This window comes from Meriones unguiculatus, chromosome 6 (assembly GCF_030254825.1).
Source record: "Meriones unguiculatus strain TT.TT164.6M chromosome 6, Bangor_MerUng_6.1, whole genome shotgun sequence".
NCBI classification, from domain to species: Eukaryota; Metazoa; Chordata; class Mammalia; order Rodentia; family Muridae; genus Meriones; species Meriones unguiculatus.
In genome coordinates this window covers 22,054,294-22,067,666 of record NC_083354.1, presented here as the reverse complement: position 1 = coordinate 22,067,666, position 13,373 = coordinate 22,054,294, and the positions used below count along the sequence as shown (strand labels likewise).

Here is a 13,373-nt window from a genome sequence, read left to right as displayed (position 1 = left end):
TGTTCTCAAAGTTACAGAGATCCACCTGCCTCTGCCTCTTGAGTGCTGGGACTAAAGGGTGCTCTAGCACATCCAGCAGCTCTCACTGTTTTTTGAAATAGCTTTTCCTTTTCTTGAAACATTTAAGATTGAAGAGAGGTATAGAACATTAGAAAACTCTTCTTGTTTTTCTTTTTATCATCATTTAACAAGTGTAAAATTTTGTTTGTTATGTTTGTGTGCCTTTTTTTCCCTTCCAGGCTTGGGATCAAATATAGGGCCTCACATTGCAGTAGATAAGCACTTTATCCCTGAATATACCCTTCAGCTCTGTTTTTTATTTTATTTTTAAAGATTTATTATTGAAATCTTTATCATTATGTACATGTGCATGCCAGAAAATCACATTATAGATGATTGTGAGCCACCATGTGGTTGCTGGGAATTGAGCTCAGGACCTCTGGAAGAGCAGCCAGTGCTCTTAAATCTCTCCATCCCTCCCCCAGGTCTGTTTTTAAAATAAAATAATGAGCTATGCCTTTAATCCCAGCACTTGGGAGACAGAGGCAGTTGGATCTCTGTGAGCTTGAGGCCAGCCTGGTCTACAGAGTGAATTCCAGGACATCCAAGGCTACAAAGAGAAACCCTGTCTCGAAGGAAAACAAAAGAATTAAATTCCTTTTTCTAAACTAACTTTAAAAATTTTGCAATTTTAAGTTCCATACACCTTTACCCATTTCTGTTTAATTTACTGTCTTATATAACCATGGTACATTTATCAAAGCTAAAATATAACAATGGCATATGCTATGAGCTAATAAACCTTAGACTTCAGTCACATTTTACTGGTTTTGAAATCACTGAATATAATATAAGACAGAAGTTCGGAAACATTTTAGGAATCACCTATGCTGGTTTTTGTTTGTTTGTTTTTGTTTTTGTTTTTTATTGTCTCCTTTTCTTCCTTTGTAGAACTAATGGCTGAAGAATAAACCAACATGGCGACTATGGTTCCACCAGTGAAACTGAAATGGCTTGAACACCTGAACAGCTCCTGGATCACAGAGGACAGTGAATCTATTGCAACAAGAGAGGGAGTTACTGTTTTGTATTCTAAACTGGTCAGCAATAAGGAAGTAGTACCTTTGCCTCAGCAGGTTTTATGTCTCAAAGGACCCCAGTTGCCGGACTTCGAGCGTGAGTCTCTTTCAAGTGATGAACAGGACCATTATTTGGATGCCCTTCTTAGCAGCCAGCTAGCACTAGCAAAGATGGTATGTTCAGATTCTCCGTTTGCTGGGGCACTGAGGAAACGATTGCTCGTTCTCCAGCGTGTCTTTTACGCACTTTCAAATAAGTACCATGACAAAGGCAAAGTGAAGCAGCAGCAGCATTCTCCGGAGAGCAGCTCTGGTTCAGCAGATGTTCATTCTGTCAGTGAACGTCCCCGGTCAAGCACTGATGCACTTATAGAAATGGGTGTCCGAACTGGTCTGAGTTTACTATTTGCACTTCTGAGACAAAGCTGGATGATGCCTGTGGCGGGACCTGGCCTCAGTCTCTGCAACGACGTTATTCATACTGCAATTGAAGTTGTGAGCTCTTTGCCTCCATTGTCTTTAGCAAATGAAAGCAAGATTCCTCCTATGGGTTTGGACTGCTTATCGCAAGTTACAACATTTCTTAAAGGAGTAACCATTCCCAATTCTGGGGCAGACACTTTAGGTCGTAGATTAGCTTCTGAGTTGTTGCTTGGCCTAGCAGCTCAGAGAGGCTCTTTGCGATATCTTCTTGAATGGATAGAAATGGCTTTGGGGGCTTCAGCGGTTGTACATACCATGGAGAAAAACAAACTACTATCAAGCCAGGAAGGAATGATCAGCTTTGACTGCTTTATGGCTATATTAATGCAGATGAGGCGTTCTTTGGTATGTACCGTGTTCCCCAAATGTCAACGTTGACAAATTGCTAGCTAATCAACCCTACTTTTAATGATTTTGTGGCTCTTGTAAGCAATTTGGGAGTTCTTTTGATATGTTAAATTGAATATATATTACAGTAAAGGTCCCTGGATCAGAAGCAGAATTTATAGTTTAAGTGTTAGCTTATTTTAGGGGATTTGGAGACTTACTTTGTGTTTAGTAAATTCATGTGTTAACTGAGAAACCTTGACTAGTGAGTAGATGACAGTTTTTTTGTTTTTCTTTTAAAGCATCTCAAATTTCATCTTTTTTTTTCTTCCAGTCTGGCTCCAACTTGCTATAGAGCCTTGACTGGCCTTGAATTTCTAATCCTTCTGCATCTACCTCCCAAGTGCTGCAGTTAGAAGTGTGCACCACCATCCCAGGCCTTTTCCAGTTTTTCTAAATTATGTACTGTATGTCAAGTGTTATTCTAAGACCTGAGGGTATAGCCCTAGAGATACAGTTTCTGCTCTTACAAACTTTACATCTTGCTAGGATCATCAGGAAAGGAATACATAAATTTAGAGGGCTGGAGAGATGGCTCAGCAGTTACGAGCCAGCTTGTTGCTCTTGCAGAGGATCCAGGTTCAGGTCCCAGCACCCACATGGTGGCTCACAACTGTCTGTAACTTTAGTATCATGAGACCAACACTCTCTATGGACTCTGAGGGCACACATTCACGTGGTGCACAGATATACATACGGTAAAAAACTGTATGCATAAAATAAGTAAGTCATAACAAATTCATGTTTTCAGGTGAGACATCTTAAGAGGAATGATAGTTTGAGAATGAATGTGGTCAGGGTAGGACTCTGAGTTGTGACGTTTGAACAGAGACCTAAATAAACAGAAGTTGTGAGTTAGGCAGAAGTCTGTGAAGAGTTTGTCGCCAGTAGAAGTGAATCCCTTCACCATCGTAACCTTGGATATCATATTAAAAAACAAACATATATATGATACATTTTAAGAATCTGCAAGACTGAAATGTAATAACTTTGAAATCCAAGAATAAAAATTTGAATTTTAAAGTATTAAGGCTCAAATACTTATAAACTGATTTAGGTATAAGTTCAGTAAAGTTACATTGGTCAGTTTTTGTTGTTTGTTTTTTCTTTTTGGTGTGTGCACATACATGCGTGTGTGTATGCATACATGTGTGTGTGTGGTGTGTTTTTAATGGTCTCACTGTGTGTTCCTGGCTGTCCTGGAACTCCCTGTATAGACCAGGCTGGTCTTGAATTCGCAGAAATCCATTTGCCTCTGCCTCTAAGATTATAAGATTAAAGGTGTGTGCCATCATGTTCTTCCAGGTGTTTTTTTTTTTTTTTTTTTTTTTTGGTATGTGTGTGAGAGAGAGGGAGGGAGGGAAAGGAGAGAGAGAGGGGGGGGAGAGGAATGAGTTTTTATGTACCCTTTATTGCCCAATATAATCTAAATGTATTTAAACATCACTAAAAATGCCACTTGTTATATTTACATATTTTGCACCTTCCCTCCATCACCAAGTGAAATTCAAAGCTTTTGATTAATAAAAACATTTCATTAAAAAGTCACTTTCAAAAGAAGCATTTAACTTTTATCTGGTGTATGTTTTGTATTTGTGAACTGATAAATATTGGGTCACTTTATTATTGATTTTTTTCCTTTTTCTTTTTTAAAATTTTCTTGAGACAGGGTTTCTCTGTATAGCCCTGGATGTTCTTGAACCCTCTCTGTAGATCAGGCTGGTCTCAACTCACAGAGATCTTCTTACCTCTGCCTCCCGAGTGTTGGGATTAAAAGTTGTGCGCCACCACTGCCCTGCTAATTTTCTTTTTTAAATATTTTATTCCACTGCCCAGCTCAATTTCTTTTTTAAATATTTTATTTAGAAACGGATGTTACTTGAACATCTGTTTTTCTCATTGTATTTTTTTGCCCCTTTTAGATTTTGTTTCTTTCAAATCTGAAATATCTGCTCAAATGTTAATATTCCTATAAAAAGTCACTCAATGTCTCTTATCAGCTATGCATTTTGTATTGCTTTTATTACTAAAGAGAGGAAAAAGATATTAGACACCATGACTATATATATTTGATTATACATGGCTCTTTTCTTCTAGAACAAAATGAGTAAGAGGCTTCCTTCACCTTTCCTTGGAAGGAAAGGAGTACCCCAGGACTTTAGCTGTTTTACACAGTGTCTATTTGTTATAACAGAAATGTGTGTCAGATACAGCAGATTCAGGAAAGAAACTGAGACCACATAGTGTGGGTCTCTAACTTTTGTAAGTTTCTAGTAGGCAAGGGGGAAGTTCTGCACCCTTTGATTTAATATGGCTCAGTCTGTAAGCCAAGGAGTCAGATACTGAGTGGGAACATACGTTTTCTTGCATATTTAGGTGTGTGTGCATAGGGAGTTAGTCTTGCTTAAAGCTGCAAATGGGAGGCATAAAACTGCCAGGCAGCTGGAAAGAAGCTACAAGTGAGCTGGGCTTGATGTGTGGGGAGAGAGAAGCAGCTAGAGGAACTATGGCCTAACAGCACTGTTGAGTTTCCTTGCCTTATCTCCCACCCCTGCACCCTGTGCTTGGGATCGCCCAGGATCTCATGTGTTAGGCAAGTACTCTACACCTTCTTCTATTTTAACTTTATTTGAGCATCTTCTAGAATAACTTTGGCTACATATGCACAAATTGACTTGGTATTTAAATTGACTTTATAAGCTCAAGAAATCCTTATAGTAAATATATACATGTATAATTTTGTATATGATGTCTTTTATTCTTTATTTAATAATATTCTACTCCATGCCTTTTCAGTTTCTTTGATTCACTGTTCCTCACTACTTGGAGTAAGGAGGAAGTGAACTAATTTTAGTGCCTGTTTTCTTTATGGCGCTTTGCATATTTTTTCAATTACCATGTTAACTTGTGAGGTAAGATATTATTTACCTTGATCTTGAAGGTGTGCAGCAACTGTGTTAGCCTGATATATACAACTATTGGCTATTATAATATAGCACAGACTCCTGGGCCATGTACTCTATCAGGTAATTACAACCTTGAGTCTACTTTTGAAATCCATATTTTTCTGACCACATTATATATTTTTTACCTGCTTCTGTTAAATTGATTAACTTTTTCCACAGATGACTACCTTATAGTAGTCATAAAATGTAACAATTTATTGCTGGCTTTCTAGTTTCTGTCTACCTGTTATTCCTGGACAGGTGCCAGGTGGACCTAACTAGAAATCACCCCTCCTCTTCCTTTGTCATATGAAGTGAGTCAAGGACACCATTGAAAAATAGACTGCTGTCTTCAAGACTCTGCATTTGCTATGAAGAATTCTGCACTTTATTTAGTATGGTTTTCTCACTATTTAATGAGACAGTTGGAAGGGGATTGGTACTTAATTAATAATTTGAATCAATACATTTGTTAACATTTTTATTTGGTTTCATGGCTTAATATTAGGATTTGGTCATAATACACCTAATCTTAAAAGGTTTTTCAATTTTTTTTTAACATGTATGTCTGTTTCCTTTCCATATTGTACCCCAAAATATTTAATTACAGGGTTCGTCTGCTGATCGGAGTCAGTGGCGAGAACCAACTAGGACATCTGAAGGATTATGTTCACTCTATGAGGCAGCATTATGTCTTTTTGAAGAGGTATGTGATCTTCATAGCTTTGCATTAAAATGACTGTGTTGTAAAATGTTATAGCATATATTTATCTCTAGAAAGGCTCTAAAAGAAAATGGTGCCAGTAGTTGCCTCTGGAGAGTGGAATTCAAGATTTAGTTGGCAGGGGTTATTAGAAAGAGATACTTTCTAGTGTATCTCCTTTCATTTATTTTAAGTTTTTGATCATGTATTGATGACTTTCATTGAAAAAAAAATTACTAACAGATTCAGAAAGATATATAAGTAATTGTATACCTTTATGAATTGTTACAAAATAAATACCCTTCTAATCAGTACTCAGGCATTAAAAAAAGAAAAAAAGATTACCGTCAAAACTGACAACTTGATTATAATTGCCAGGTACCATGTGGTAGAAGGAAAGTTGTCCTCTGGCCCTTATATAAATGTTATAGTGAGCACTCACGTGCATGCGAGAATGCGCGCGCACACACACACACACACACACACTCATGAAAGATAAAGAAATAGAATTTTGCTGTCCACTGCAGAATTCTGGTCATTACTTGTGTTTTTCCTGTGCAACAGAACCACTGTCTTGACTTTTAATCTAACTTCCTTGCAGGTTTATGTAGTTTTGTCGTCCGCATGTGTGTGCCTGGACTTGAGTTCAGTTTTTACTTAAAAAGTGCTCTAAAAATCTCTCTTTTCCTCTCTTTTTAGACAGGGTTTCTCTATAGAGTCTTGGCTATCCTGGACTCGCTTTGTAGACCAGGCTGGCCTTGAACTCACAGAGGTCTGCCTGCTTCTGCCTCCCTTAGTCCTGGAATTACGTGCCACCGTGCCCAGCTCAAAAAAAAATGTTTTTTAAATCTTTTAATGTATGTGTTTATATCCCCCTTTTTTGGGATGGTGGTGGTTGTATGATATGCTAATTCTGTTATTTTTTTCTCCATTGATTAGTTGGAATACTTTTTAGAGAACTGCTTCTTGACCAACTGGTTATTCCTGATATAAAAGAAAGGTAGAGTCAGTGCTTGATTCTCCCCATTCAGTTTTTTTTGAGGGGGAAGCTTGGAGGGGTCTTGAGACAGGGTTTCTCTGTGTAACAGCCTTGGCTGTCCTGGAGCTCACTTTGCAGAACAGGACGCCTAGAACTCAAGGAGATCCACCTATCTATGCCTCTATCTCCAAGTGCTGGGATTAAAGGTATATGCCACCATAGGCTCCCTATTCGCTTTTATGTACTAGATTTTTTTAGTTGAATGAATTGCTACTCCTATCATTCTCTAAATATGACCAATTGACTTCATTCAACAATATCCATACAAACTATTAGGTTTGAGCCTCTTTGAGTTTCGGTCTATGGAATTATTATAGGGCATATTGCTTCATTTTGGCTAATAGTGTTTTCAAGGTGGTAGTGTAAGGTTTTTCCTGGGTTATTCTGACATGAGGCTACTAACCTTTGATAGCTTTCTTGCTATCTTATACAGTATGTTTCTGGCTTATTTACATATACTTCTTGCACTAGGCAATTGAATAGCTGTCTCCCCCAAATTTGCTGTTTTCTTTTATTGAGAAAGTTGATTTTCACAACCACAATCAGGGTGTGATCTTTCTAAGCTATTTTGTAGTGGACATAGCTACAAAGTGTGCATGTGTACATGCGTGCATGTGTGTGAGATTGATTGATACATTGATTTAAAGTCAACATGCCTTCTGAGCTACTGACTGCTTTCCTATATTACAATTATATCTTTTTTCTTTCAAATGGACACTGTTGGTTCTCAAGACTATGGGATCACAGAAATATAATATCCTTTATTTGTTTTAACCACGTTACACATGTCATACATATTTGTGAGCACACACAGAGCAAGTTTAAAATAAAACAAATAATGACTGCTATGCGGTTACTAAAAACAATTTTTTTGTACTTCATTTATTTTTGAAGTTGTAGAGCATATAGCCAGCCATTCCTCAGTCTCTGCCTTTTGACCCTCATTTAGTGTTAGTCCCACTAGCCTCTCTATTCTTTTTGACTTCGAAGCCTATTGTCTAGATTCTCAATAACAGTGCAGAGGAATAAGAAGATTCTCTTCTTGAGTTCTTGCATGCTGATAACTGTTGTGCTTCTTATTCTTGAAAACTGCTTTTGATTGAATCATTGGTTCATATTATCTTTTCTTGTGAATCTTAAATATGTTATCCTATTTTCTTCTGGCATAAACATTGTCAAAGTCTGAAGATAATTTTGTTTTTTCTGTAGGAGTCACATGCTCATTTTGATGAGAAGCAGATGAAAGAAAGGGTTTTTCCCATTAAAGATCAGTAATTTTACTAGAATAAATTTTGATGTTTTTTTTTTCTGGGATAATCTTAGAAATGTGAGAATTTAATATGTAGTTTCAGATCTCTTTTTATATCAGAAAAATGTGTCTAAATTGTAGATTTTCATATTATCTTTATTCCCTCCTTCTCTCCTTCCCTCCTCCCTTCTCCTTTCCTCCTTCCCTCTCTCCCTTCTTTCCTTTTTCCTTTCCTTTTCCCACTCCTTCTCATTCTCTTCTTCCTCCTTTTCCTTTTCTTTCTTTTCCTTCATTCCTTTCTTTCTGATTTCTTTGAGACAGGTTTTCTTTGTGTAGCCTTGACTGTAATAGAACGAGCTTTGTAGACCAGGCTTGCCTGGAACACACAGAGATCCACCTGCCTCTGCATCCCGAATATCCTGGGATTAAAGGTATGTGCCACCATCACCCAGCTTATTTGGTTCTTTTCTGGGGAGGGACTCCTATTTGTATGTTAGTCTTTTACCATGCTTTTTCACCTTTTATTGAGAAATTTAAAAAATCATTTTTTCATGTATACAATGTCTTTTTATTTTTGTTACTCATAGGGCACTGTCTGTTAATTTTTAAAAGACTTATTTTTATTTATCTATTTATATGTTTGTTGTATGTGTGGATGCCATATGTGTGGTGCCTGTAGTTACCAGAAGAGGAAAACTAAAAGTTGGATGGATCAGAGAAGTAAGATCCACTGTAGCTTTAGTTAGAGGTAGTCCAATGTGAGTACTGGAACCAAACTTTGGCCCTCTAATAGATCAGAAAGTGCTCTTTAACTGCTGAGTATCCCTCTAGCCCATACTATTTTTATTTATCTTGTATTTCTTCTACTTCATTTCTAAATGTTTAAAATTTCTAATTTATTCCTCTATATTTTTTTTCTAAATCTTTTTCTTTTTTTTCTTTTTTTGTTTTTTTGAGACAGGGTTTCTCTGTGTAGCCTTGGCTGTCCTGGACTTGCTTTGTAGATCAGGCTAGCCTTGAACTCACAAAGATCTGTGTGCCTCTGCCTCCCTGAGTGCTGGGACTAAAGGCATACACCACTATGGCTGACTCCTTTGAAATTTTTAAGATAACATTTTTTATTAATTCTTCGAGAATATCATACAATGTATTTTGATCATATTTCCCCTCCCCCAACGTTCCTAAATCTACCCTTACTTCCCTGATCCATCCAACTTTGAGTTTTCTCTTTATTTTATTCTACAAAGTCCAGTTTGTATTGCCCAACTACTCTTGGAAGTGGGGCTTATTTTGGAGTTTGATCTATTTAATGGTTGACATCATTAAAGCAACAATGACAAGACTAGATTCCCTCTTCCAGCAGTTATCAGATGCCATTAGTTCCTCAGCTAGAGGTGGGAGAATTTCATGCCCACCTGTCCCCTCCATGCTGCAGTTTTTGTCTGGCTTGTGTTAGGATAGTCTTATACATGCTTCCACAATCCCTTTGAGTTTGTATATGTAACTGTCCTGTCTTGTCCATAAAACAAGACTTTTCCTTGAAGTTATCTGGTTCTTACGTTCTTTCTGCTGCCTCTGCAGTGAGGATCCCAAGCCTGGCTGGAGAGGTATGACATGTCAGTCCCATTCAGAGCTAAGCATCCCTGTCTCTTACTTTCCTTATATGAACATTTCTGATTCAGATTTGTGTTTTTCATGTACATACTGATTTTCTTAATTTCTTTTGGCTTGAAGCAGATCACAGTTTACTGTGGGGGGGTGAGTTTTTCTGTCATGTTTTTATGATAGGGATGGTGTTCTGTCTCTTTCTCCTTTTTTCTATCCCTCCTTTGTTCTCCTTTTCTTCCTCTTTCTTCCTGTCTACCTTCCTCCTCTCCCCCTAGTTTCTCTCCTTTCCTTGTTTTCTCCTGCTCTTTTCATTCTGTGTTTCTTGTTTTCGTTTTTTGTTTCAGGGTCTATGGCCCAGGCTGACTTTGGCCTCATTATTCTCCTGCCTTAGTCTCTTGATTGTTAGAATTATAGCCAGGCATCTTTATGACCAAGTATTCAAGTTCAAGAGTACCTTCGTATTAACTTTTATGTGAAATTAGTTTTTCTGAACTTCAGAATGAATTGGGATTCAAGATGGCATGTTGTTTGTTTTCCTTTAGATTTCCTTTCTACTGTTCTTGTATAATATTTAAAACCGTGGTGTTTCCTCAGCCTTTTCTTCTAACTTTCATCTTCTCCTTCTCCATCTTTTCTCTCTGCTGTTTGTATCACATGCATTTCTGAATTTAGTAGTTTGTCCTCTTCATTGCACCTGTCTTGGGAGGGAATCCTGGATGGTTATGTGGTTATGTATCCATCCATCCATCCGTCCGTCCGTCCATCCGTCCGTCCGTCTATGTATCTTAATTACAGGAACTAGCTAACCCAGGACATTTAAAACTTATTGTCCTGGAACCCTTTGTCTTGTTTGCTGTGGGAAGGTCAGAGCTCTTCCGAGGTTTAACTGGTTTTTTTTTAGATTGGCCTGTTATCTTCGTCTTGAGTTCCCACCTGTTTTCTGCCGGGCCTCCATTACTTTCCACTCTCCAGATGGTAATACTGAGTGTGTATTTGGTGTTATGCTGTGCTCACCTACTTTCATATTGTTTTTGGAGCCATACACAATTTGTTACAAATATTAAATAGGGGCTTGAGTTTTTCTCTGCAGATTTGGAGTGTTTATAGAATTATGTTGATGCTGGTTCTGTTACCTGGTTTTTACAGAATCCTGCTTATCAACCATTTTCCAGCTTTACTTTAAAAGTGTGTTTTTAAACCTCATGAATATCCCCTCCTCCTTTTTTGAGAGAAGAGTAAGGAAGGACCTTGTCATAGTACTAGGTCTATAAATGATCAGTTTTGCTCTCTTAGTACCACCAACCTCTTTTTGTGTTCAGTGACGTTCCAGATCCTCTATAGGAGACAGATATGTGTCCTTAGGACTGTCCCCGTGTTCATAAAGAAGGCTTGTCAAACATACTTACTCTATTACTTTGCATTACATTTAAAGGTTCTGAGTAAAACTCTTCTATCCCTTCCCATTTAATATGCTGGCAAACACATTTTAGCTCTTAATATTTTTCTTTGTTTTACTTATTTAAAAAACATTTAAACAACAAATTGACAATAATTAGAGTCATAGTTTTAATATATTTATGTATTGTGTTCATGTACATTAATAAAGAAATCAATTGGACAAAAGTTAGTTGATATCAGAAAATATGGAAAGCAAACAGAGGGATTAATTTTAGCTCCACTGATTGAAGATTTGGTTTTAAAATAATGGCATTCCTCTTTCCTGCAATATCAATTTGTAAAATACTTTAAACCTTAATACTCAGTGTGTTTTTAGTGAGATTGATATTCTGATATAGACCTATTTCTTGGTTGCAACAGTCAGAAGATCACCTCGGTTCCTATGCTTTGGGACAAAATACAGTAACATAATATATTTTTGAGACAAGGTCTCACTGTGTAGTCCAGGCTGTCCTGAAACTCACTGTATAGACCAAGCTGGCCTCAAGAGATCTACTTGTTTCTGCCTCTCAAGTACTGGGATTAAAGGAGTGTACCCCATGCCTGGTCAGTAAATGGTCTACATAACACAGATTAGGATTTGAATTTCCATTACAGCAAAGTGGCTAGTTGTGATTTTTAACATTAGATGGAATATTGTTTATTCAAGCATGAAGATAGGCTGAAAATTTTGCATTATTGTCTGTGTCATTTGTCAGTTCTGTATTTATGGTAATGACTTAAAGAATGTGCATATGAATAAAAGGTAACATTGTATTAAGGTGACAACATTATCAATGGTGTTTTTTTTTTCTACTTTGTCTTTATGAACTTTGATTTTCTGTAAAATTTGTATGGGATAACATTTTTATTTAAAGAGGCTTGATTGTGTATTTTCCTCTTCCCATTTTAGTTATTCATTCTGTGCTAGTAAATATTTTAGCCATCTGTATGTAAAGTTGGATGTGAGTAGCTTAGAGTATTAGAAGTTAAATCAGTAATTTTAGAGAATATGTAAAACAAAATTAAAAATGTATTGGTAAATTTTTTTGTATATTTAAATTTTCAATAGGTTTGTAGAATGGCTTCTGACTACTCAAGAACATGTGCTAGCCCAGATAGCATTCAGACTGGTGATGCTCCCATTGTTTCTGAAACTTGTGAGGTGTATGTTTGGGGAAGCAATAGCAGCCATCAATTGGTAGAAGGCACACAGGAGAAAATACTACAACCCAAACTGGCTCCTAGTTTCTCTGATGCTCAGACTGTAAGTTCTCTTATATTCCTTGTGAACTGGTAGATAATGGGATATATATACTTCTGTGCCTTAAATTATGTTGAATATATTTTTAATGAGTAAAAACTCTTGATTGAACATTTAAAAAAAAGATTTATTATTTATATAGCATTCTATCGGCATGTGTGCCTGCTCACCAGGAGAGGGCACCAAATCTCATCTTAGATGGTTGGGAGCCACCATGTGGTTGCGGGGGAATTAAATGCAGGATCTTTGGAAGAGCAGCCTCTTAACCTCTGAGCCATCTCTCCAGCCCAATGAGCATTTCTACCTATGATACTTCTGTATCACTCAGTTCTTCATTTTAACAGAAGAATGAATTTTTTATCATATGTTTGATACCATTTCTATATACAAAATATTAACTTGGGACTTAGTGTTTTAAAAAAGCCTAATGAGGTAAACATGGTAAATATCCTTGGTGTCGGTACTCAGGAGGTGTGGCTTGCTCTGTATAATGAATTCCAGGCCAACCAGCACTACAAGGAGAGACCTTGTTTCAGATCCTAGTGAATGGAAGTAGGTTTCATTATTCCACACAAGTACTACTTAGTAAGAACTGGACTTTTCCATTTTTCAGATTGGCATTTCATTTTCTTAGGATCAAATTTTTCTTTCTCTTTTTATATTTGTAGTTCAATATTGTAGTTTATACTTTATTTTCATTAAATTAAATGAGCATAGAATATGTGAATATATATTTTTATCTGAGTGATTCTTGCTTTAATAGACTCTTAGGAATTTATAGAATTTTTTTCCCTTCTCTAATTATGAGGTTATAATTTTTACTTTGTTTTTATATTTTTTAGATTTTATTTTTTTAAAAATTTTACATATGTGGATGTTTAGCCTATGTACACAAATGTCTGTATATCATGTAAGTAGAGGATACAGATTCCTTGGAACTATAGTTAAAGGTCGTTGTGAGCCACCATGTGGGTGCTGGGAATCAAACCCAGGTCTTCTGGAAGAGCAGCTAGTGCTTTTAACCATTCAACCATCTCTTGAGCCCCATTGTTTCATTTTTGTCATGGATCTGGTAGATAACTTAAAAGATACATGAATTTACACTCAGCGTGAGGTTAATCTGAGAATGCCACTGGTTTTCTGCTTGCTGCTCTCTATGGAGGGTCATGTCATTCTCTG

At 36.8% G+C, this 13,373-nt stretch overlaps 1 protein-coding gene across 4 annotated transcripts in view; it reads left to right on the top strand.

The window, feature by feature from the left end:
• Herc1 (HECT and RLD domain containing E3 ubiquitin protein ligase family member 1) overlaps nucleotides 1–13,373 on the top strand; it is a 163,842-nt gene that overhangs the window by 19,692 nt on the left and 130,777 nt on the right. For all 4 annotated transcript variants that reach the window (XM_060384853.1, XM_060384852.1, XM_060384850.1 and 1 more), the window contains exons 2-4: nucleotides 952–1,907; nucleotides 5,505–5,600; nucleotides 12,003–12,197. In XM_060384853.1, coding sequence (XP_060240836.1) covers nucleotides 978–1,907; nucleotides 5,505–5,600; nucleotides 12,003–12,197 — 1,221 coding nt within the window. In that variant the 5' untranslated portion in view covers nucleotides 952–977. The remainder of the gene's footprint in view (nucleotides 1–951; nucleotides 1,908–5,504; nucleotides 5,601–12,002; nucleotides 12,198–13,373) is intronic.